The sequence below is a fragment of the Hypomesus nipponensis genome, chromosome 18 (assembly GCF_054491055.1).
Source record: "Hypomesus nipponensis isolate SF chromosome 18, ASM5449105v1, whole genome shotgun sequence".
NCBI classification, from domain to species: Eukaryota; Metazoa; Chordata; class Actinopteri; order Osmeriformes; family Osmeridae; genus Hypomesus; species Hypomesus nipponensis.
Window position 1 is genome coordinate 6,589,696 of NC_140378.1, and position 22,684 is coordinate 6,612,379.

Consider the following 22,684-nt stretch of genomic DNA (forward strand, 5'->3'; position numbering starts at 1 on the left):
AAAAATAAAACATCTGTCACTTATCCTCACAAATGTGACACAGGATTCTCTCACACTTTAGCCAATTACTGCATCATGCTGCAAATAATTAAAAATACCAGTGTCATTGGCATTACACAACCTCAATGAATAAATTCAAACCTCAGGGTTAAACTTCAATGAAATTAAATGCTAGTACTGAGGTCTGTGCACTCAATAGAAACCATGATACTACAAATAAAAGCAAGGTGGATGAACAGAGCAAATAACTTAACTTCACCTCTAGTTTATTGCAATTCTGTTGAGGCAGTTAGGCTTTCCTGCCTGCAATCATTGGGGTAGATGTCAAAACATCAGTCTTGAATCTCCATATATTATATTCTTAGAGCTAAGACACCTCTACATGTGCTCCCATCATTCACTGAAATAATGTTCTACTCACTGATCTAACAAGAGTATAATGTCAACATGTTGGCATCATTACTGGGATTCATGCATTTATTTATTTCTAGAGTCAAATCCTGCTATGGACAACCATTGAGAGACACATGACTACATTAAGATATCGTGACATTTAGGAAAGGCTGACAGTATGCCCTGTATGGGGCAAAAAAGTAGGGCAATAAACTGGGGTAAAGAACTGTGTACAACTGTAAACAAGACAACCACACACCTGGGAAAATTGTCAATGTCATGCCAAAGAAAGAAGGATAAGTAGTGGCAGACAGTGTCGGTAGTTATGTGAGATGTTTATTCGTTGGAGAAAAAAGTAGTGATTTGTTCCAACTCATCTCAGGTTTAATCCCGGGTTCCAAACAGTTGGAGAAAGAAAGAGAAGATGTAGATGATATCTAGGTAGATGTTAAGGGTGGCAAAGACATATTCCTCTGGACTGATGGTGTAACGCTTGTTCCCCATCAACATCTGAGTATCAAAGGCCAAAAACTGCAAAGGAAGAAACAGAGGATGTTAATCCTTCTGAGGATGCTGCTGTCCTGACACATGAATCTGAAGGCGTCAGTTGTACACGTACCATGGTGAACAGTAAGGCCCCCAAAGCAGCATAGACACCGTGAGCCCAGGGAACCTGCAATACAGAAAGAGAATGTCACGGATTCATTTGCCAATAGAATAGACTTATTTTACATAAAACTAACTAGCTTCAAATTAGTTTCTACAAAAAAAGCAATGGGTAGATTTGACTATGGCTAGATATACTTACATAGCCCATGGGCAAGACCACAGACAGGACAATTCCAGAGATGAACATGACCATGCAGAAGACAAACAGCACGCCTTGGTAGGATGTCACGTCAAACTGAGTCATTAGGAGATTAGGAGACAGTAGGCATAAGATAAGGAGACAAGCAAGATGTTAGCCCTTCTTAGACTACAAGGGTGAAGTCTAAAGGTTTGGCAAAGTAATTGAGGTAACAATTTCATGTGTTTCGATATTTGTCTCACCTTAGTTTGAAAGCTGAAAATTGTGACCGTCAAACAAACCAGGGAGGTGATACCGAGACACATCACCACAGACTTGGTATTGTAGAAGCTACAGAAAAAAGAAAAGTGGTTGTATGTACTGTGTGCATTTTGTTTTCAGAAAAACTGCTTAACCCTTAGGGTAGCTCACTAATGAAAACAAATAGTTCACAAAGGCAAACTTGCTGGCTGTACTGAGACTGACAGAGGATGCATGCAGAATATATAAAGACACAGTGACTGGTGGGACACACACTGTCATTCAGACTCAGAGACAACAGAGAACCATACCTGGATAACATTCCTGTCATATAGGCGAGGGCAAGGGTCTGCAACAAGAGATATTGTAATACATAAATATGACTGCATCAACCTTAATTTGGGGAATATAAGTATTTTGTTATAGAAGCAGCTATGGCGGTTCCTTCTACTATTACATTCATTTGATTCACAATTTCATGTACACACATATTTAGAAACGTCATTGGATACCCACAAAGATAGCGAGGAGGATGAGATTCCATGGAAATTTCCTCCTGTAAGAGACAGTAGGGTGAGATGAACATTCTCTAAGGTCCGCTGTTAACAAAACTCATGTTGGGTTTTTTCTCTTTCATAATCATGGACTCACCTTGGCGCAGAGCAGCAAGAGAGAGTCAGATATGTGACAAAGAACACAGCACTGTGGAGAAGATAGCAGGCTAATCAAATAAACATTTTGCATCTACATTTTATTTTAACTCTTAATATATATGATAATGCCTTGAACAAAGGAAGGGTTCTTCCACATACTAAGATGCCCAGTACCACCCTGGGTTAGACTGCACGTAGGTCTTCACTGGTTCACTATAGGAAGCAGAGACTAGTTAATAACTGTTGGATAGTAAACAGTTAACCAACTGTGAAACACAATTGTATGTATTATTTATTAAATGTGTACAAAATATCTGTGTATTGGATACTTGAAACAAGAGAAATTACAATGGGGGATATCATGTACATATAGTGGAGCTGAGGAATAATTGGGACACTGACCAGAAAGTGAAGAGAGACACTATGGCCAGGGTGACAAGAAGTTGGATCATCAAGATGGAGTACACCTAAGGAAAGGTAGACCATGTAACAGGTCCTGCATAAACGCTGTCAAGTATGTGTGTACAATATAGGATCAATCAGAATCTTGTGCTGACTGAAGGGAAAATAAAGCTGTTACTCAGAACAACCCAGTCTTGACCACAACATTTCTGGAGATTTCATGAAAAGTAGTTACCTTGCGGATGAAGACACGCCTGATGTTTCTGTCATCCCATTTGAATTCAGTGAGCATCTCTGCATCGCCACTGTAGCAGGGGCTGGTACCTGCCACACACACACACACACAGGTCATCTTCCCTTCCCTGTAGGTTAATTACTGAGTTTCTCTGTAATCATCTTAGCACTGGTGGATAATGAGTTACTAAAAGGAACTTTAGAGAAGTATAATGTGTTTCACCTGTGGTGGCCTCCTGATAGGAAGGAGGTTCTGGGGGTACTGCCATTCCACTGGGAGCTCCCAGGGAATCCTTGTTTCCCGCACAAGCAGCTTCATTTTCCTTGTTAGCTAGGGACAGCTAGAGGTAACAAAAACATCAGAGAGATTACAGACAACCAGATCAATAGATGCTGACTAAACACTAGCTATCTATAAACTAAGGCTCTTCCACAGAGGATTACAAGGATTATAATGTCCTCTTAAAGTCATGTCAACTTTTATTGAACTTTTCGTGAAAAAATTCTGACTATATTTGTCGTTTTTAAATATTGGATTAATGTGATCCTCTGATGGCCTACTGATTGCGTCTGGCCTTTGCTGTGGCGGAGCTTCAGACACACTGGATTGGCTGTTTTAGAGTGAATGAGGTGTTACGCAACCTTACTGCTGATTGAACAGCTGGTCAGTCTTGCCCTGAGCTCTTCTGGACACATTCGTCTCCTTTCTCATCCTCCACATCTAACCGCAAATAACACTACAGTGCTGGTTGGCACATAGTACAGTATTGCCATTTTGGGGATAGAGGACTACCTGAGATTGTGTATGGAAAGAAACAACTGGAATTATTGGAGGAGCATATTTTGTCATAAACATAAGTACATTCTCAGATGCCTAAACTATGTCTGAGCATGTATAATCCTATATTGTTTGGATGCACTGTGGTCCGTCCTAAAGATAATGAGGGAAGATGATCCAACAGAGGTAAATACTGTATAATACAGTATCCTCTCGTATCCTCTCACTATTTTCCCCCACATCATCTTAAACTGAATGGTAGAGCATCTAGAATATTCCCTGCCACCCCAAATCCTTCCTACTTAATGCTGTTCCAGTAGGTACTTGTTTTATTATTTAGGCTAGGGTAATTACAACAAAGTATTGTTTTCGCCAAACAAAAATATCAATTACCCAAGAGTGACACATCATCAATGTTGAATTAAACACTACGTCAGTGCCCTGGGAAATATCAGGTCCGTGTCAAAAGGATGATACCCTTATTTGGCATGGGGATGATACGAGTCTGAACTGATGTAGACCTCTTATGTTACCAGTCAAATTAAACTGCATTATGCGTCAATATATATTTCTTCAATTAATAGTCTATACACTCATAAATGAAATCAGTATGTGTTGCTATTCATGCTGAGTAGTGCCATAGAATAGCCAGGTTGATGGACACAACATAGGTAACGTATGATTACATAATACAAAAAAATATGGGAACAATAAATAATAGAATATCAGCTAAATATAGTACGAAAAAAACATGTGATGTGAATATGCCTTCCTTACCTTTCCCTGTGTCATGATGCCTCTGGGTGGTGTCGGTTGTCAGGTGCCTGTGTTTACGTCTATACTAGTCAATGAAAGCCCTGGTGTTGCCTGTCTGGATAGTCAACTTCTTGCAGTCACTTGAGAAGAGAATGACTCTGCTGAGAATATAGCCTGGGAACACTGCCTCGTCTTTCTGACGCTAGGATTAAAACCCCCCTCTGACGGTGATGCAGTGGGTCAACCCAAAACAACGCAGTTATAGAACGACACACACCAATCCCTCCCCTCAATTAAACAGACATTCTAGCAACATCCAGGCGATACAGCCTTGAAGAGGGAGGCTTGGACTGTACCAATATGTCATGGGAAAGAGGGGAGGACAATTGTATGAGACATGCATCACACTGTGAGGCAGTGAGAAAAGACCAGAGTGATCTGGAATTCTAGGTCTGCAGTAAAATCAAGTGGGGGGACTGCAGGTGGTAAGTATTCTGGAATGTTCAAGAGAAGGATTGTGGGGGCAAGCATTTTATAATGTTCAAGTTATCCAAAGCAAAGTGATCACAATCACTTTTATTCTCCCAAAAGGTACAAATAAAATACAAATTTGAGATACTTCAAGCTTAACCACCAATAATCTATGCAAAACACGAATCCTTAGTAAAAAAACATTTACAGATATTCCTTGTAACCTTCAGCAGATACCGATGACTCATTATGTAAGCAGAAATAAAAGCAACAACTACATTCAACTTGTTTGTAATAAAAGATGATTTATTACTTATGTACAAGCCCCATAACAATGGAATGATTATTTTTGTTAATAGAACATAGACTGAGATTCATATATTGGCCCACAAACCATCAATAACCCCTTCCTTTTCCAAACTGATAATACCTAGAGCCCATGTGTTCCACATTTCCCTCTTACTAAAGTAACCATATAAACAATTGTATTTATGTAATAACATTTGTATTGCCCAGGAGCATATCTTCATCCTGTCCTCTAGTTACATACCAGACCACGCAGTTGATAAACATGAAATGGTGCTTATCACTGTCACCATCTAGTGGATTAACCAAGTACTGCTTGGGAAGTGCGCAGAAATAATCTGCGATGACGCAGGTCACAGGAAACTATTTGTTGTTTTATGAAATTAAAGTAACATAAATAGCAGAAAGGGTTAGTGAGTGACATACCAAGCCACCCCTTACATACGTCCCACACCCCCCCCGGTCAACATTTGGGGAACATTAAATGATTGTTGTCTTTTTTTCCAATCATGCAGAAAATAAATCCCAGACAAGTCAGTAACTGTATTCCTCCTGCTCTACTTCATATCTCTCCCTCTCCTCTGGCTCCCTCCAGCCTCAGCTCGGTGTCGTTTCTGCCCAGGGTAAAAAGGCTGACCACTGCCAGCAGAGCCCCTAGCATCATGGCAGCGCAACCCCCGAACATGTGCCTGGTCCCACTGCCCTCCTCCCCACCCCCGGTCCCCGACACCTCCCCGTGGAGGGCCAGTAGCCCCAGGCAGGCCAGAAGGTGAAGGGGCAACCTGAACCAGGCCAATACCCCAGCCCGCTTTTCCTCAGGGATCACCCTGCCCTGGAGGAAGCTGACTGAAGGGAAGTAGAGGCCAGAGGCCAGTTCCAGAAGCAGGAAGGCCAGCAGAGACTCGTGGGGCCGGGGCTGGCCTGGGGCGGTGGAGAAGATCAGCATGAAGAAGGAGAAAAAGGCCAGCAGTACGGCCAGGCAGAGTAGGTGTCCGGGCTGGAGCCGGTAGCGGGTGGAGGTAGCCAGGCGATACAGCACGGAGCCTGCCATGCTGGCAGCCATGAGGCAAGAGAAGACTATGCCCAGTGGGGGGCCGTGGGGGTCGAGCACGGGAGTCCACAGGAACACGAAGATGTAGAGGACACTCTCAAACAGAGCCTGGACTGCCCCCAGGACCATCACTCTCCTGTCGGACAACAGACAGCGGAGCCCCTCCTGGCAGCTTCTCCAGAAGCGGGCTCTGGCTGACAGGCGAGCCTGAGCGGCATTAGGAGGACTCAGCAGACAGGCATGTTTCTCCCCTTCCAGCTCTCCCTCTCGCTCCTCTCGGCCCCAATCGGTTAGTACGACCCAGCCACACGCAGCCAGAAAGGGGACAGCCAGGAGGAAGGGGGCCACCGGCCCCAGATGAAGCCACTCGGCTAGCAGATTAGCCACCAGACCAGCGGCGACAGCCAGCCCATGGTTCCAGCTAGCCGCAATCGCGAAAGTGCTGGGTATCCACTCCTTGGGGAAGTCATGGGCTTCCACATGCCTGTGCACATACCAGGCCTCGAAGGTGGTGGAGAGCAAGGAGGTGGATAAGCCTCCCAGCACACGGCCAATTATCAAAACAAAGTAGTCCCTTGAGAGTTTGGTGAGGCAGCAGGCAGAGTATGCTACACAGAAGAGCAGGCAGGTCTGCCTTCGACCCAGGGCCTGTGGCAGCCAGCAAGCAACAGGAGCAAACAGCACACATGATGCCAGACCACACACATACAAAATGGCTATCTGGGACTCCAGGAAGCTGTAATGGCGGTAAAGTTTATACAGGTAGGGGCCTTGGAGCCAGTCAGCCCATAGAGCTAGTAGATAGCCTCGTAGGAAGAGGGCCTGGAAGCGTCGGAAAACTGGGTTGGCGACAGCCGTGGGGGCTGGTTGGGGAGGGGTAACGCGGCGCGCGGTGAGCTCCAAGCAGACACAAAGTGCCAGCAACAGTACTATGGCCAGGTACGCTGTCATCAACATGATGGCATATGCTCTTTATATTCCTGTCGTTCAAGATTTCTTAAGTCTTGTCCTGAGAGGATAAGTCAAAAGCTGTGAAGAAAGATAACGCGTTACAAACAGCATCCCAATTAGTAAACATGGTTATTAAATCCAATTAGATAATCTACACTTGTCAGTGAGATTCGGCATTTAGTCCACCGCCATTTAAAAACATGCCACGTTATCAGTGACTGCTGTTGTACAGTATGCTAGGTAGGACGCAACTCATCAATGGCTGGCAGAGGTTCATAAACACCTGCCGATAGTACTGTATATCAATTACCCTACCGCTGTAACTATCTAGTTAGCTTAGTTTCGCACTAATCAGCGACGGTTTATCTGAATTGCATAGGCCTACCCCTAAAACTACACAATTGTGTACAAAAATAATTTAAAGCTACTGTATGGCAACCTGAATTAGCAAAGCTGCTAGCTACTGTAGATGGGCATGATGAGTACAGCTTGCTAGCTAGCTAGAGCTTTTTATATATATTTTTTAACTATCCAGTCTTTATAATTTTCAAAAAGTTAGCAATCCTTACCACGTTGTTTGATACTGTCTCCATGCCACTTAATATAATCAAATCATTGCTGTAATAAACGATCAAGTTCACTATGTAGCTCGAGAGGCTGATTGTTTGCCACTAGGTAGCTAACCCATGTTAGAAACAACGTCATCCAACATACTTCCGTGTTATAAAACAATATATCCGTTAAACGCAGGGTGGCAGTCTTTCCCTTTCTGTCAGAGCATGGCCCAACTGTTAGGGTGTTTAGACAGAAGGGCTACTTTAGCTGGTTTTATTGCAGCATGAACTGTGCAATACGAAATTGAATGCCAGTAAAATCCTTCGCTACATGTCAAAATCAGACAAAAGCTTTAACTGCAATGCCAAATCAGTCGATGTGAACATTTTCGGTTCATGTGCCTATTAATTTATAGGCTATAATTTGCTTTTTTTTTTTTTTTTAAGCACACCTTATCTGACAAAGTCCTTTTGCATTTTCATTTAATAATCCCATATATATATATATATATATATATATATATATATATATATATATATATATATATATATATATATATATATATATATATATATATATATATATACACACACACACATCATGTTTATGTCAGTTGGAACAAAGGACGGATCCAAAAGAGACACAAGCAACAAAGTACAATAATTTCATTTTATATTGTTTCTATGGAAGGAAGAAAGGAACATTTACAAAATGTACAAGAACATGTGCTCAATCAACCATAATCAAACTAGCACTGAGCGGATCTGTACTGGTTAAAGAAGATCACTCGCCCAAAAATATATAACGCTTGCGTTTGTATGACAAACGTTTGGGGGTAGGGGACGGGGCATGAGAAGTGGCTGTGCTGGTGATTTTAGGCTTTATACGCTGGTTTGTTGCATCATCTCACACCAGGACAAGTTCTTCAAATGAATCAGACATAATCACAGTACCATTGTGATTCTCAATCTGTCATTCCCTCTGAGAGTCCTATTCGATGTTCTCTTGTGCATATCCCACTGCTGTTTTGCACACCATTTCCAGCCAACAGAAACTATAACTTTCTTCTAGACTGATTCCCTTCTCCACCACCACCTCCCAATCAGGTTTTTAAATAGACACATTGGATGAACAATATATATTTCCAGCCATATATATCAACAAATGGATTTTAAAATCCAACATGCACTGAGACCATTTCCATCAGTCCTGCTGTGATTCCAGACAAGATTAAGATATAAACTATACAGAATTAACCTTTTTAATTTAAACAAAATCTGATGAATGCATATATGAGTTGCAGTATATAAAATCCATGTGTGAAATTAACTATACCTTCTTTGGAGGTTATTCATCTTATTTAAACAGTAAAAGTTTGAATTCCTCTTGACACAATCATTCATTCAAAAACTAGTTTGGATGGTGTGGTTGGTTAGTGAATGGCACGGAACAGTTATGCTATGAAGTTATCTATGCATTATGTACATGGTCCCTTTATCTTATTTTTACAAATGTAAAAATAATAGAAATAATAGGAATTGAGAAGGAGAAGCTAAACTTATGTGAAATGGCTTTTGGTTTTCACCAAACTGGAAATACTAGGAAGTGAACAAACAATCTGTCCAGAAAATGTTAAGCCTAACAACATGTACACTCTTCTAACCACCCTTCCCCAAGACATCTTGAGGTGTTTGTTGTGTAAATATACAAGCATTTACCTGTGTGTTAAAAGTGAAATATTTTTCAAGCGGATGAAAATAAAAGAAAGTTATGTTTGTTATTGTCCTTTTACAAACATTAGCTTCTTGAGAAATGTCCATCTGATTGCACAATTAGTTCCTCAATGACAAAGGAAGTTCTGCCCTTGGAAAAGAGTTTCAGTTTTTTAAACATGTGGGTTCAGGGGTCGATGCGGAAGGCCAGCAGCTTGTCTGAGTGCTGGCAGTTGAGGGTGCGTAGGTCAGGCAGACGCAGGAGCAGCTTGGGGAAGAGGGAGGCATCGTCGGGGCGTCGTCGGGTGATGAGGGAGCGCAGGGCGCGGATCAGGCCCTCCTGCAGGTGCTCCAGGGCCCTGACGTCAGCCATCCCGGAGCAATCTGGGGAGGAGAGGGGGAAGAGTCAGGTTTGGGCAGAAGCAAACAAAAAGAGCAATACCTATGTGTTTGTGTTTTTTTTTTTCTCTGGCCAGGCCTGAATCAAATACACTCTACATAAACTATTTGCTTTTTATTCTTATCGTCTATCGGCTCACTCAAACTACAGCTCACCTGCAGAGACTAGCACCACTGCCATGAAGAGCGCCATCTCATCAGGCTCCAGGCCTAGAGAGCCCAGCTTCTCACTGAACTCAAACATGGCGTCCAGCAGGCAGTCCATGCCCAGCGCCCGGAGAGAGGCCAGGGGGTACGTCTGCCCGTTCAGGAAGGTTACCGTGCGCTCCTGGGCGTTGAACAGCGTGCAGAACCTCACCATCAGCACCTGGCAGGGAAAGGGAGGGAGTGGACAAAGGTTATCGATGTGGAATCAGAAAAGCTTTGGAACACAAACTGAATCCTTTTCATGTACATTAACTACATTAGTTCTGTATGACCAATTATAGCATTGTGAACAGGGGGAACATACCTGGAAGGTGCCTGATTTGAGCAGCATGACCTGGTCATGTTGGCTGAGCTCCTGGAACCCTGGGATGCCCTTGGCAAACTCCACCACCTCCTTGACTGCTGGGGTGAAGCACTGGGAGAAGGACTCCCACACCTGCTGGCTCGAATGGTCTGCCCCGTATACAGGACACGCATTCAGGGGACAGGCCTGAGGGAGAAGGAGGGCAAAAGAGAGAGACAAATGAATTATAATCATGCACCGCAGATCATAGCTGTATTTGAAATCTGTTCTGATATCACTAAAAATCGTACATAAAAAACCATTATAGTTACTTCACAACTCACTGATTACTTACCAGCACTTTGGCCCCTGGGGCTAGTTTCCATGGACAGGAAGGCTGGTTCTGGGTGACTCCAGAAGCAGAGAAACCATTGTAATTGACGGAGCTGCCCTGTTGAGCCACACCTCCATTTGACTGACCGTGATTCTGATTGGACGAATTGGGGTAACTATACTGACTATTGTCAATTGTGGGGAATGTATGGGGGTTGTCATTGGAGGTGACAGGGCAACGAGAGGCAGGGCAGGATTGGTACACCTGCGTGGGGCTAGGGTGGGACTGGGAGGACACGTGAGCGTAGTTGGCCTCCTGAGGGGCGGAGTTACTCGGGAAGGGTGATGGGGTGTTATCGTTGACGTTGGTCCTCTTGGCTGCTTGTGGTTGGCTGCTACTGCTAACGAAGATGTCGCGGTAGGCTCTGGAGATGGGCTCTTTGGAGTGGCTCTCAACAGGGCTGGGCAGAGTCTCCCTCACAGGAGAGGAATCTACATCCATGGTGGTGGACTCGTTCAGGCTGTTCATGTAGCTCTGCATCTCGTCCAACAGCCTCTGTTTCTCCCTCTTGGGGATTCGCCCAAAGCGCACAGCTAGAAACAACACAATAAGGCTGGTGTTATTTGCAGATATGTGTGTGGTTCTTTGAGCACCATTAAAACATAATTGAACACATTCACAATGTTTCTGGCTTTGAAAGATAGGAATAATTTCATCACACAGTGCCTCGAGAAGACTTGCACTACTAAAGTAAATCATGTACTGTGTATGATTACGTGAATACGGTGTAAAAATAGACAGCTTCAATTATGTAAAGTGAACATGCTGTAGTCACGTTTTAGTTCAGATATTAATGAAATGCAAAGAACATTGCACTCTGTAAGTAGACCCCCACCCCCAACCCTCCATCTCCCTTCCACTCACAACCCCAAGAGCATTCATCAGCTGGAAAGGATATTTTTAGATCCCCTCCACCCCACGCTCTCACACTCAATGTCTCTTTCCCTCCCTCCTGGCCTGTAAGTAGGGCAGTGGAGCAACATGAGTGAGATGCAACCACCACTGCAATAGAGGGAGAGAGGGAAGGAGGGAAAACTAGAGAGAGGGAGGCAAATTCTAATGCTCACAGGAGAGCTTGCCAATAAGCAGAAGTGAGAGAAGGAAGAGTGAAAGCAAGGTTAAGGGGCTGGGGGAGTTTGCTGGTGAGGTTTCTTATCACAGACTCTCCTTTTGATAGTTACTTACAGCAACAAAATAGATGTATTTTTTATAATAATCGAACTAAGCACACACGTAGGGTTTCCTGATCACTCAACAGGAAACACATTTGAATGTATTTTATTGATTATTTGGGATATCTGAAGCAGGAGTCTACTAATACATATACATCCATTTTGGTCTGCTCTGTTGCATCATGCAAATCACTGTCCATGTATGTTATTTCATAGATATGTAATACTCAATTCACTCTTGTCAAAATCAAGATCAGGTGAATGTATTTGCCATTTTTTCTTACAATGGCATGTCTAGACTTTTGATGGGTTTCATACAACTTTTATAAAGAGTGTTTGAATGTGAACTGTAGCTTTAAGAAGTTGTAATTACACTACAGGATGCAAAGTATGCCATCATGCCAACTGACTTTGAAGTTTGCCTATTGCAGAACCAGGTTAACACACAGCCACCCCATTCACAATCAGGGCGTACTCTTTAATGTGTTTCTGTCGTCAGTGGTTTTCCTGTTTTTGCAATGTGTGGAGCAGAGGTAAAGGGGTTTCTAGGTTGTGGTTTTGAAAGGGGTTGATTTGATTTCTTTCTTTAAAATCTCCTTGCTGTTCTCTTAGCCACCCACCTTACTAGGTAGCTCCTACACTGCTGAGCTACTGCAGCACTGTTGACCCGTGTGCTAACCACCCCCCCCCTCCCTTTTTATCTCACTCTCAAGCTCTCCCTCACACATTGAGTAGGCAAGGCTGGCTGCACCAAAGGCTGCACATCAGAGGAAACAGTACAAAGAGGAAGGAGACAAACTACTCCAAGTAGGTCAGCATGTGTACGTATGCTATAGGCCCAATTCTGCTTTGTTTTTCTAGGTCAACCCAATCGTATATCTTCATTGTCTGTGATAGGTAATTAATCAACATTCAACGGGCACGACTAAAAGCGGACAACTTGGGCGTCGCAACTGACGAATCGTGTGAGGGAGAGATGTTTTTTCCGCATCTCAGGCTTAATTGCCAGCGTAGCTCTCATCAATTGCTGAGAGATGGTATAAGGGCATATACAAGGTAATCAAGTTGCCCCCGTTCCAATTTCCCAAAATAATTCCTGTGTTTGCTGCAGTTTTCCGGATGACAGATCGCTTCAGGGACTTCAAGACTCCTATTCTCATAAATCACTGTCTGAGAGGGAAATGGGAAGGGGGGTGGGGTGGGGGGAGCCCAGGGAACATGGAGTACAGCGAGGGTGGGGGGACGGCACGAGAACATAGTGGAGATAAAAGAGAAAAGGAGGATGCTGCAAAGGGCAAGAGAAAGGCATACTCTGAAACTTAAGAGAGTGAAGGATGCAGGTCAACGAGGAGGAGTATTGTTTGTCAATGTGCCCTTCCATGTAAAAGGTGCCGTGACACTTGCTTAAAGGACAAGACTACTGCACTGCGAAATACACTCATGATTGGGCTACAACTGGCACGCTGACCTACAGAAGATGCTCTGCACCATGCCCTCAATCTCTGAGACTCCTCATCTACCCAATATCACAGCTGACTTGAGTAACTGTCCTGGAGCTCTTCCAGGTGACAAAGTGACATGCAAGCCGCCACTCGTCCAAATGACAGTGATAGTAACTCTCACCGTCTCGAGACATGCCGACCGAGAGGCATTTCTTGAAGCGACAGTGCTGGCACCGGTTGCGGTTCATGCGCATGATGAGGCAGTTCTCGTTCTTCACACACATCTTGTAGTTGATGTTCTGCTGGATGCTGCGACGGAAGAAACCCTGCAGCACAGAGGACGGGGTCACGGTCAGGTCGGCCCACACGCTCGTCCTTTTGGGAAACACTGAAAATGGGGCACTTCTTCAAAAGCTATTTTGGGCGGCCGTCAAGGGCCTTCCTTACCTTGCAGCCTTCGCAAGCGTGAACTCCATAGTGGAACCCTGAAGCGATGTCTCCACACACTTTACACAGCAGCACCATTCCACCAGTCTCTGCAAAGTGAAACCCAAAGTCAGACAGGCAGAGGCTTTACATGGTCAGAATGCAAAACCAGGGACTGGTCCCAAATGTGCTGGGTATCGGTCTTCAGACTGTACATGGGTCAAGTGTACCATAGTTGGAGGTTAACAATAATTTGAGGTCAACTTGACTTATGCTTAACTTGTGTGCTCTCTTATGAGACTACCCAAATGGTTATCTTATATTGAGTTAAGTAAATCAAGAATTCTTAATGTAGTAAAGACAGTTCTAGTATTTGACTTGGTTGTTGCAGGAGCTGGTATGGAACTCACTGGTGAAGGTTCCTGTAAAGCTGCATTGCCTTTTCCCAGCGATGGGGTGCTGGTAGACGTGTTGGACCGGGGCCGCTGAGGGCCCATTATAAACCTCAGGGAACTGAAACAACAGTTTGGAGGATGACGTGGTGCCACTGCCCACGCGCCCTTTCAGCGCACCGATCTCTGTGAATGTGACCTCCTCCGGGGACGAGGGCTGGGAGTGAGAGGAGGGGGACTGTGTCTGGTACCCACTAGAGGGACTGCCAGGGCTGGGGCTGGCACTGCCAGAAGAGCCTGCATACAGGATGACTCCTGCAGAACAAGGGAAGTACACAGAAGAATCAAGGTCAAGTTCATAAAGGAAAACAAATACCCCACTAGGCTGACAGCACACAATTGGTTGAGTGAAAATGTATTTTATTTATTTTTATTTTTTTTGTTTTTTTTGGGGGGGGGGGGGTCACTTTTACTGATGCGTAGCACGTGATGCAATCCTGCACAACCTCTGACGGGCCACACTGAAAAGTACAAGAATCCTAGCCTAGTCGAGTATAATAGGCCGACAGAGACAGAGTGAACGCTAAAAATACTACAGGAAGCACAGCAACAGAGAACGCGCCGGAAAAATACCTCACATTGGCAAATAATTCCTGCGTCATTCAACAAAAGTATTTTTATATGCGTCGTTTTGAACAGGCTAAGTGTTTTGTTATAATAATAAATAAATATATCTATCTATCTCTGCTTTCACTTCACTCGCATTCCTTTGCATCTATTGGTCATGCGTTGTTGATGAGCTGAAACACGGCCTCACGTGTCTGCGAGGTTTGCTGCCTCCGCTCCAATAATAGCCCCGCTCCCCTGGCACCGTGCCCAGCGCCAACTAACTGCACGACACCTGACCGCCGACTCACATGGACTCATGATAGACACGGTTACTACCCAGGCCAAATCCGCAGTTTCGTGTTGACTTATACAATAATCACAAGTCAGCGATGTGTTTACCGTCACATACAAGGGCAAGGCCCCATGGATGCGGCGCTATCCAGAGGTATACACTGCAGCATGCATTGCCACAAATGAGTCTCGTTATGCTACAGAAAGAGAGAGAGAGAGAGAGGGGATTGGATAGTTTGATACATGGTCATCCCAGATATCAGGCAAAAACACCTATAAAACAATGTTTTAGAAGCAACTCCGGGCTTTAGTGGGCTGGACTATGTGATTGAAAGTTTTTCTTTAACTTTGTTTTTATACTGCCCTTTGCTGTGCAAGGAATTTGTTTAGCTCAAGGATTGTTATGATTCCTCGGTCTGCACATTTCACTGCGTCTGTTGACCCGGTCACTCACACTAATACACATGGGATGGCTGGGCCTTGCCTCTCTATACCCGAGACATGCATCTCCCATATTAGCCCAGACCTGTTTTGAAATTCCTGGACCCACCCAAAAACATTGCATATCCACCTGAAGACTCACATGGACGCTAACATGTTACACTGTTAATATGGCTATCAAGGCCACCATGCCATAAACTGTGTGCTGATAATAACGTTTACAGTTGGTTTATGAGGTAAAGCAGAACCATTCGGAAACAGCTTGTATAGAAAGAGGGGATTCTATGTCAACCAACTCTTTGAATGGCTAACTTTAACAATAACAGACTAACTTACTCTAGTTCAGGTGACTGTAGTACAACACTGTGCACTTCAGGATGGAGGATCGGTCTTAGAAGTTTTAGTGTTCACCCTACCAGACAGCATTTTCCAGAGCATGGCCCATGTAACCTAGAGAGAAGCTTCCACTGTCTATATAGCACAAGTCAGTCGCTATTGGGGTCAGTGCAGACACTGGCATTCATTGAAGAATCAGCAGGTTCCATGCAGCCCATGGTGAGCTTATACTGCCCGGGCAGGAACTAATCTGCCTGTGAGTCATTGCAGGAAGAGAAACGTGAGCACTTTGTAACAGTCCCCCTACTCCCGCTTTCCCTCCATCCTCCCTTCCTCCCATGGCCATGATCCAGGATTGGCACAGACAGAATACAGAGCTCACCAATATTTATATTTGTGGCGTGTCTCTCGATTGTAAAGGTGCTGGACTTTACAATAGGGGCACATATGTTATTTTTTGATTGTCAAAAAAGTCAAATGTTTATTAGCCATGACTTATTGTGTCATGCTACTATAATGTATTAGCTGTACAGCTGTCATCAGTCACTTGTGAGGAGCATACAGCCAACTCCATTATGCTGTCCAGAGTAAGTAGGTAAATATCACAGCAACATGCTACAATGGAATTTGATTGGGCCCCTGTACCATACTGCATTGTAACTCACTGACATTCATGGGATGTATTCGCAGTGACCAACCATGGTATACAAGACTCATTTCAATCGCTCTGCAGCCTACTTAAAGCAATACCAAAAGTTTTTGCATTTTCAGCGTTAATACTGTGTCGATATCAGTAACGCGCTGAGAATGGGAAGAGATGGACATAGATAGTTCCAGCTGTAATACAAAAAAAGCGGGTGTGCGCGCATAGGATCGAGTTGGGGACAGATGTTGTGTGTTTGAACCAGAAGACTGTCACACTACTGCATTTGCTTTCAATAAAAAAAAGGAGAGAACAAAATGCGCATGAGGCGGACAAACGTGACATGAGATTAACTCCGTGCATGAAATCGCTGACCCACTGACCAACCTCCCCTTTCCAACACCGCAGGCGGCAGCAAGACTAATGTCCGTGAGAGCGAGAAACTGGAGGGAGGAGGTCCTGGGAATCACGCGCAGCACGCGGCTCAGCAAGTGCATCCACACGTGAGGGCGAATTCGATGGAAGGAGTGCATTCAGTTAGACTACATTGCGTTGCACTCCCACCAGTAGCCATAACTTATCAACTCCGACGGAAGCTTCGGCTCCTTCGCTATAATTAAAGAGCAGAATAAAATAGAGAAGGATAGATGAGAGTGAGCGGGGGTGTTCTGACGAAGCAACGAGCACAGGTATCATTCACCATCAAGCTCTGGACTAACGTCATCATTCATACAGTCAGTCAGTAGCCTATAGATAGAATAATGAGAAAGAGAACGGCGCTGGTTAGGCTATGAGGGCCTCATTGGCATACAATGCATTGTGTTGTACTTGTAATTACTAGCCACAAGGCAAAACCGACCACCTAGTGATAGACACCATGCATGTTTTGATTAGTAATAGTAGCTGTGTGCGCGTCAATAGCCGATTGTTTGCCCTTGTTAATGCGTCTGGGTAAATTGGGATTTATGGTCAACTCATGTTGAGATTAAAACAGTGATTAAAAATGTGTCTTCGTGACAAATGGGTGCGCTTCCATAAATCTACACAATTTAAATGTTTTTCAGACATTGTCATGTAAAAGAGAGGTCCGGAAAAGCACTCATCCTTTCAAAGAATGATCCCAGTTATTTTGGTTCCATCGATTTACCTTTTTGTCATAGGCTACTGTAAGCCCCATGAACCATATTTGTGGATTTGCAAGTCACACAATCTACCATAACAACTGCCATCTGGTGGATAAAAAAATAGGAACTCAGTTAATCATCAGTCACCAGTCTGCAGCTTACCAACGGGGGACTCATTTACAGTAGCCTTAGATAAGATGAACTACACTTTACGCTTGGCTTTAGATTGGTTCTGTGTCAAACTACTCATGGAAAAGGGTGCGCCTTGACACAAGCCATTTCATCACCTGTCGTGAAACGTGACTGATTTGTTCTCTCCCGTCAATTACTGGAAGTGTGAACCCGAATTGTGACAAAATCGCATGAGCACTTTGCCTAACATTAAGGATTTGTTTATAGTGGCGTGTTACCTTCCCATAGTGATTATTTGTAATCGCCAACCAATTTACCTCGGAAATTGTTACGCGTGACGCACCACAATGGATTTGTTGAGAATCGTTAACGTGACGCGTGAAAATGAACTTGGCTTTGTATAACTGTATTGAGAAGGCATTGAAGCCACTGACAGCTAGCTGCCTGCAGCTCCACGTGAGTTTGTTTTCATGCGAGAAACAGGAAGTCGCCTCTCTGAGCAATTAAGGTGAACCTCACTTCATATCTCTGCCAATCTGTCACACACAGACAAGAACGCCACAGTACCTGTATTAGCATCTAACTGGAGACATTTACAGCACCAATGTTCTTATCAAACACTTGACATGTTTTACACATCAGGCTTCTCCAATAAGTGTTCAATAGCTTACAATCTAATTTTGACCTGCACATTTTTTTTGACTCAGTTATTTAGGGCTGATACTCATGACAGCGACCGCATTGATAACATGTAGCCAATAGATTGACGCGTTGAGTAACACTCAAACGAAAGCTATAGCGAGTAGCTTGTACCCGGTACTAAACATCTGAAGTTGCCTGCACAATTCAGTTTAAAGTTCAATGCGACAAAAAAAAAAAAAAAATTAAGATGGAACTGTATTCAAATGGACTCAATGGCAATGGTATTCATTATCAAATTAAAATCTATATATAGGCAATCTTCTTTACGACTCATAAAAAAAAAGGTTTAAATGGGCATACATCCTCATCATTCTTAATCGTCAAAATTGTCATCTTAATCACAAATATCATTACTTACCACCACCGGAATTGTTATCCATCTTCCTGCAGTGCTTAGATGATAGTGCTTTTCGTGACTACTTTTTCAAAAAAGTTTGACCGTCACAAAACAACTGGGCCACGAAATTCCGATCCGAAGCGTTATTAACAATGTATCTTGACACAAAAAAGTAAATCGTATACAGCTGTCCCAATTGCACAGCTGTGCCTCTCAGGTGTGCTGACGGCTTTGACGCTACCTGGGTCCGTTCTGCACTCTGAATAGAGCACCTTGGTTGAGCGAGAGCGGTACAGCACGAGCAGAGAAAAGTGAATTCAGTTATCCTAGGAATTCTTAATCCTCAGGATTTCCTAAAATGAACTGGTAGGGGCTACACAACCAATGGTAAACGCACCCACATTAATCACGTTTTCAGGTGACTTAAGAAATGTGACTTGCGTTTTTTTTTGCTCTCTAAAACTTCTGTTTTGCCAGTTAGGTATGGGCTTTGGCTCACTGCATCCTGTGAAGTCTCTCTCGTTTTCTCCCTCCTTTTACTCTTTGGTGCGTTTTCATTGGCGGGCAGGAATGGGTGAGTGGAGTTTGACGCACTTATTCGACCGTGATGCGGTCTCTAAAGCCATGCTACATGTGCATTCGGCATGTGCCACGGAGAGCGCTGCCCTAGTGACACACATTTTATGCAAACTACGGAGCGCGCGATTAGAAACTGTAGAGGGTGGGGGTGAGGCACATGGACAATGGGCGTGACTTAACGTGACTACTTGTTCTTGGAGTTGCGAGCTACACTTTTATTGTGAACACTGGACATTGAACACAATGTCAAATGGCGGTCAGTGGTGGTGAACCTTTCTATAGACAGTGGCTTGTTGTTGATGTGTGTGTGTGTGTGTGTGTGTGTGTGTGTGTGTGTGTGTGTGTGTGTGCTCACACGTGTATGTCATTTCGTAAAGGTGAGATATGTCTAGATGTCTGAATGTGGCTCTTTATGCATTTACACATACTTACTAAAATGTGTTTGACATTGAGAAAAACATCAGATTTCCAAGATGTAAACAAAATGGTGGATTATGGGCAACACAGTAGGCCTAGGCTACTCCAGTGTTCAGTAAATTGTCTCATCCCTACTTGCTCACTGTGACATTCATGAGTGAGAAATCCAATAGGACAGATGTGAATTTATGGTTAAGTGGGGCCACTGCATCACACGAACAGACCATAGACTTATATATAACAGACATGGACTGCTGCTAAATGGTTTGTGTTGTATAGCGCCTCCTGGTGGTGTAACAATTGCTCAAAACGACAACAAAACCTCATCAGCCCACCATCATTGTCAAATGAAAAAGGCAAGGTATAATGTGAGCGGAACTGTGTTGGGGTTGCAAACTAACTTGTCAGTAGACTAAATGGCAATCACCTCTTGTATACCATAGCCTAGTACATTTTGGAGATGCATCTTACACTTTGAGGTAAGTTTCATATTTACTTCATAGCTGGAAATCAACTATATCCCTGCAGGGGTACAGAATACATACCTTGGCTCGTTCATACATCTTTCAAACCTCCCAGATATGATATGGGTGAGTAGTTGGTGCAAACCGTGCCTCCAGTGTTCACTGACCCGGGTAGGTGACAGGGTCAAGAGGGGAATTTAACACCGACCGTATTAACTGTATGAGTTTACAATGTATATCTTGAAGTATGCCTACTTAGACAGGTCATCAGAATTTGTTGTATTTGCCATGTAAGTTCACACAAACAAGGAATTTACTGTGGTAGGAAGGTGCATACAATACATATATATGGATCTTAATTGTATTAATCAAATTAAAGGTATTTGTTTTCCTTTTTACAAGCAGTCACAGAACACTTCACATACACTCATAAAACTGCAATTAAACAACCTAACCCCCCCCCCCCCACACACAAAAAAAAAAAACTACCTGGAAACCTCTGTTGAGGAAAAAATGAAAGAACTAGAGGAGCAACTGCGAGGGATCCCCTCCTTCAAATGAATGTGGCTTAGCTGATGTAACACAGTCAACTATCATTGTAAAGACATGTCATCGACTTGACTATGAGTTGTGTGTTATTAATGCAGACTAGAGAACCAATCAGACGTGTAACCAACACCAAGTGGTGGAGAATCTCGTTGTTTTCCACATGCAGCCAACAGAAGGCACCAAAAACGAATGGGTTCTCATAGTTGTTCATATAGTCATGTGACACAGCCAACACATGAGGAATTCGCCTAAAACAAAAACCTACAACGTTAGGCTGTTTATTTATTACTTATTAGGGGCATCGGTCAAAGGTAAATATTAGAGTGGCCTGCAGGCCACTCAAAGACGGGAACAACAGATTTCTCACACCAAGGAGCAGCTGCACCAGGCCCTCCCTCTTCCCCAGGTGAGCTGGTTATCCAGGCACTCTCTCCCTTCATGTGGGTTCTCAACTTAATCTCCACCTACAGAAGATAAAAATGAGCCAGGGCCAGAGAATGTTCCCATCGTCTCCTTCTCCCTCTTCATCACCTGGACCATCCTGAAGGCTGAAGGTTCAAATCTCTGCTCTCTGCAGAGCAGCCAGGTCTCACAGCCTTCTCAAGATGAACAGGTCTTAATTTACATTCATTAAACTATCTTTTGAATCATTCGACAACCTATAGTTGAAAATACACGAGTACAACTGGAAACAGTGTGCAATTCCTGCAACAAATGCAGTTGATGCATACATTCGTTTACATTGGTTTGCATGTGCTAATAGGCAGCTATGGTGAAGAAAAAATACCGACAAAATGCAATTTTAGACCAAGCATAAATTATGAACATGAACCATATTTCATGTCCAAGGCGCACTAACTGTACTTAATTATTATGTCGCTAGAGGGAACTAAATAGCTAATAATCTCCAGCTTCTTCAACAGCTTCTCCTTTTAGTCTCAAAGTTCTTTCCCCATCCGTAATGACGGTACATCAACATGATAATTAAGTAATTTAACAAACTACGACGACAATGCTCACAAGGAAAGTCAAATTCCGTCTGAAGACGGAATTTATTCCAAATTGGTCACATGCAGCATCGGCATCTAACGGTTGTTTGTTCGGCCAATAAATCGTTCTTGGCGATTTGCCATATCTAATTTCTTGATGAAAGACGGTTGTTTTTGCATGGCTACTTCTTCTTACAAAGCATCAACCTACAGCCTATAACTCAACACTAAGATACTACATACTCTACATAAATTAACTCCAGCCGAGATGAATTTGATGTCAAATTCGGTGCCCTCAAAAGCAAAATGTGTGTTTGGACGACTCACGCACGTCATGCAAACATGTTATGGCATGGTATGAGGTAATTACAGGGTGCTGGAACCGTTTGGGGACTGAACAGAAGTTGCTGCCAACACACACACCTGCAAATCACCTTCTGCCTGAGGCTGAAAAGACAGTCATCACTTTCTGTAACACCCCTTCTCTCACCGACTATAGCACCCACAAACGCACGCAGAGCCCCCTCCCTTACACACTCACACACAAATCGTTGTGTTGAAATATGTTTGAGGGACATTTGAGGTAATACCAGTTAAGCTATGGTTGATGGAGGATTGAACAAGTTTATACCAAGCTAAGCCCCATAGTTGGTTTACACTGCTTATGTGATGGCTGATTAAGCTCATCAAACAAGCCCAGTAGATAATATATAGAATGGAGGAAAATGAAATGTTACCTCTTACTCCAACAATGAGGACATAAAAAAGCATACTGACTACAACTTTTCCTTTGCATGAGGCCTGTGGGCAATTGATTCAAAGAAAAGCAAATTAAAACTTTTTTTTTTTAAACCTCCACCACATAGTTTTTAGTACCCAGTTTTCTCACAAGGCTCGTTTTATGTGCAGGGAAGGAGGCATGGAAAAGAGGACCTTTCCTTTTGAGCTCACAGATTTGCCGTAATTACTGAATCACTTCCATATGTGCATCTCTGGCTGCCTTCTCTCTGCCTCCACCACCCCCTTTTTCCCCTGCTCTCTTTCTT

At 43.6% G+C, this 22,684-nt stretch overlaps 3 protein-coding genes across 3 annotated transcripts; all 3 read right to left on the reverse strand.

Annotated features, from left to right (window-relative positions):
- Positions 1–709: 709 nt before the first annotated feature.
- On the reverse strand, positions 710–4,905 carry LOC146251758 (protein lifeguard 2-like). The gene is made up of 12 exons (XM_084680838.1): positions 4,286–4,905; positions 2,954–3,071; positions 2,732–2,820; positions 2,497–2,561; positions 2,254–2,307; positions 2,093–2,143; positions 1,958–1,997; positions 1,753–1,790; positions 1,444–1,531; positions 1,202–1,297; positions 1,013–1,066; positions 710–924 (listed from the first exon to the last, which is right to left on the reverse strand). The coding sequence occupies exons 1-12, from the start codon at positions 4,298–4,300 to the stop codon at positions 778–780; spliced, it is 855 nt and encodes a 284-aa protein (XP_084536964.1). The 5' UTR covers positions 4,301–4,905; the 3' UTR covers positions 710–777.
- Positions 4,906–5,020: 115 nt separating this feature from the next.
- Positions 5,021–7,756, reverse strand: slc61a1 (solute carrier family 61 member 1). The gene is made up of 2 exons (XM_084680837.1): positions 7,613–7,756; positions 5,021–7,121 (listed from the first exon to the last, which is right to left on the reverse strand). Exon 2 carries the CDS (start codon positions 7,047–7,049, stop codon positions 5,604–5,606), a length of 1,446 nt encoding a protein of 481 aa, XP_084536963.1. The 5' UTR covers positions 7,050–7,121; positions 7,613–7,756; the 3' UTR covers positions 5,021–5,603.
- Positions 7,757–8,253: 497 nt separating this feature from the next.
- Positions 8,254–19,281, reverse strand: nr1d4a (nuclear receptor subfamily 1, group D, member 4a). Its single transcript, XM_084681079.1, has 8 exons — positions 18,662–19,281; positions 14,044–14,340; positions 13,655–13,743; positions 13,389–13,533; positions 10,555–11,126; positions 10,221–10,406; positions 9,866–10,076; positions 8,254–9,694 (listed from the first exon to the last, which is right to left on the reverse strand). Exons 1-8 carry the CDS (start codon positions 18,681–18,683, stop codon positions 9,498–9,500), a joined length of 1,719 nt encoding a protein of 572 aa, XP_084537205.1. The 5' UTR covers positions 18,684–19,281; the 3' UTR covers positions 8,254–9,497.
- Between the last annotated feature and the right edge of the window lie 3,403 nt (positions 19,282–22,684).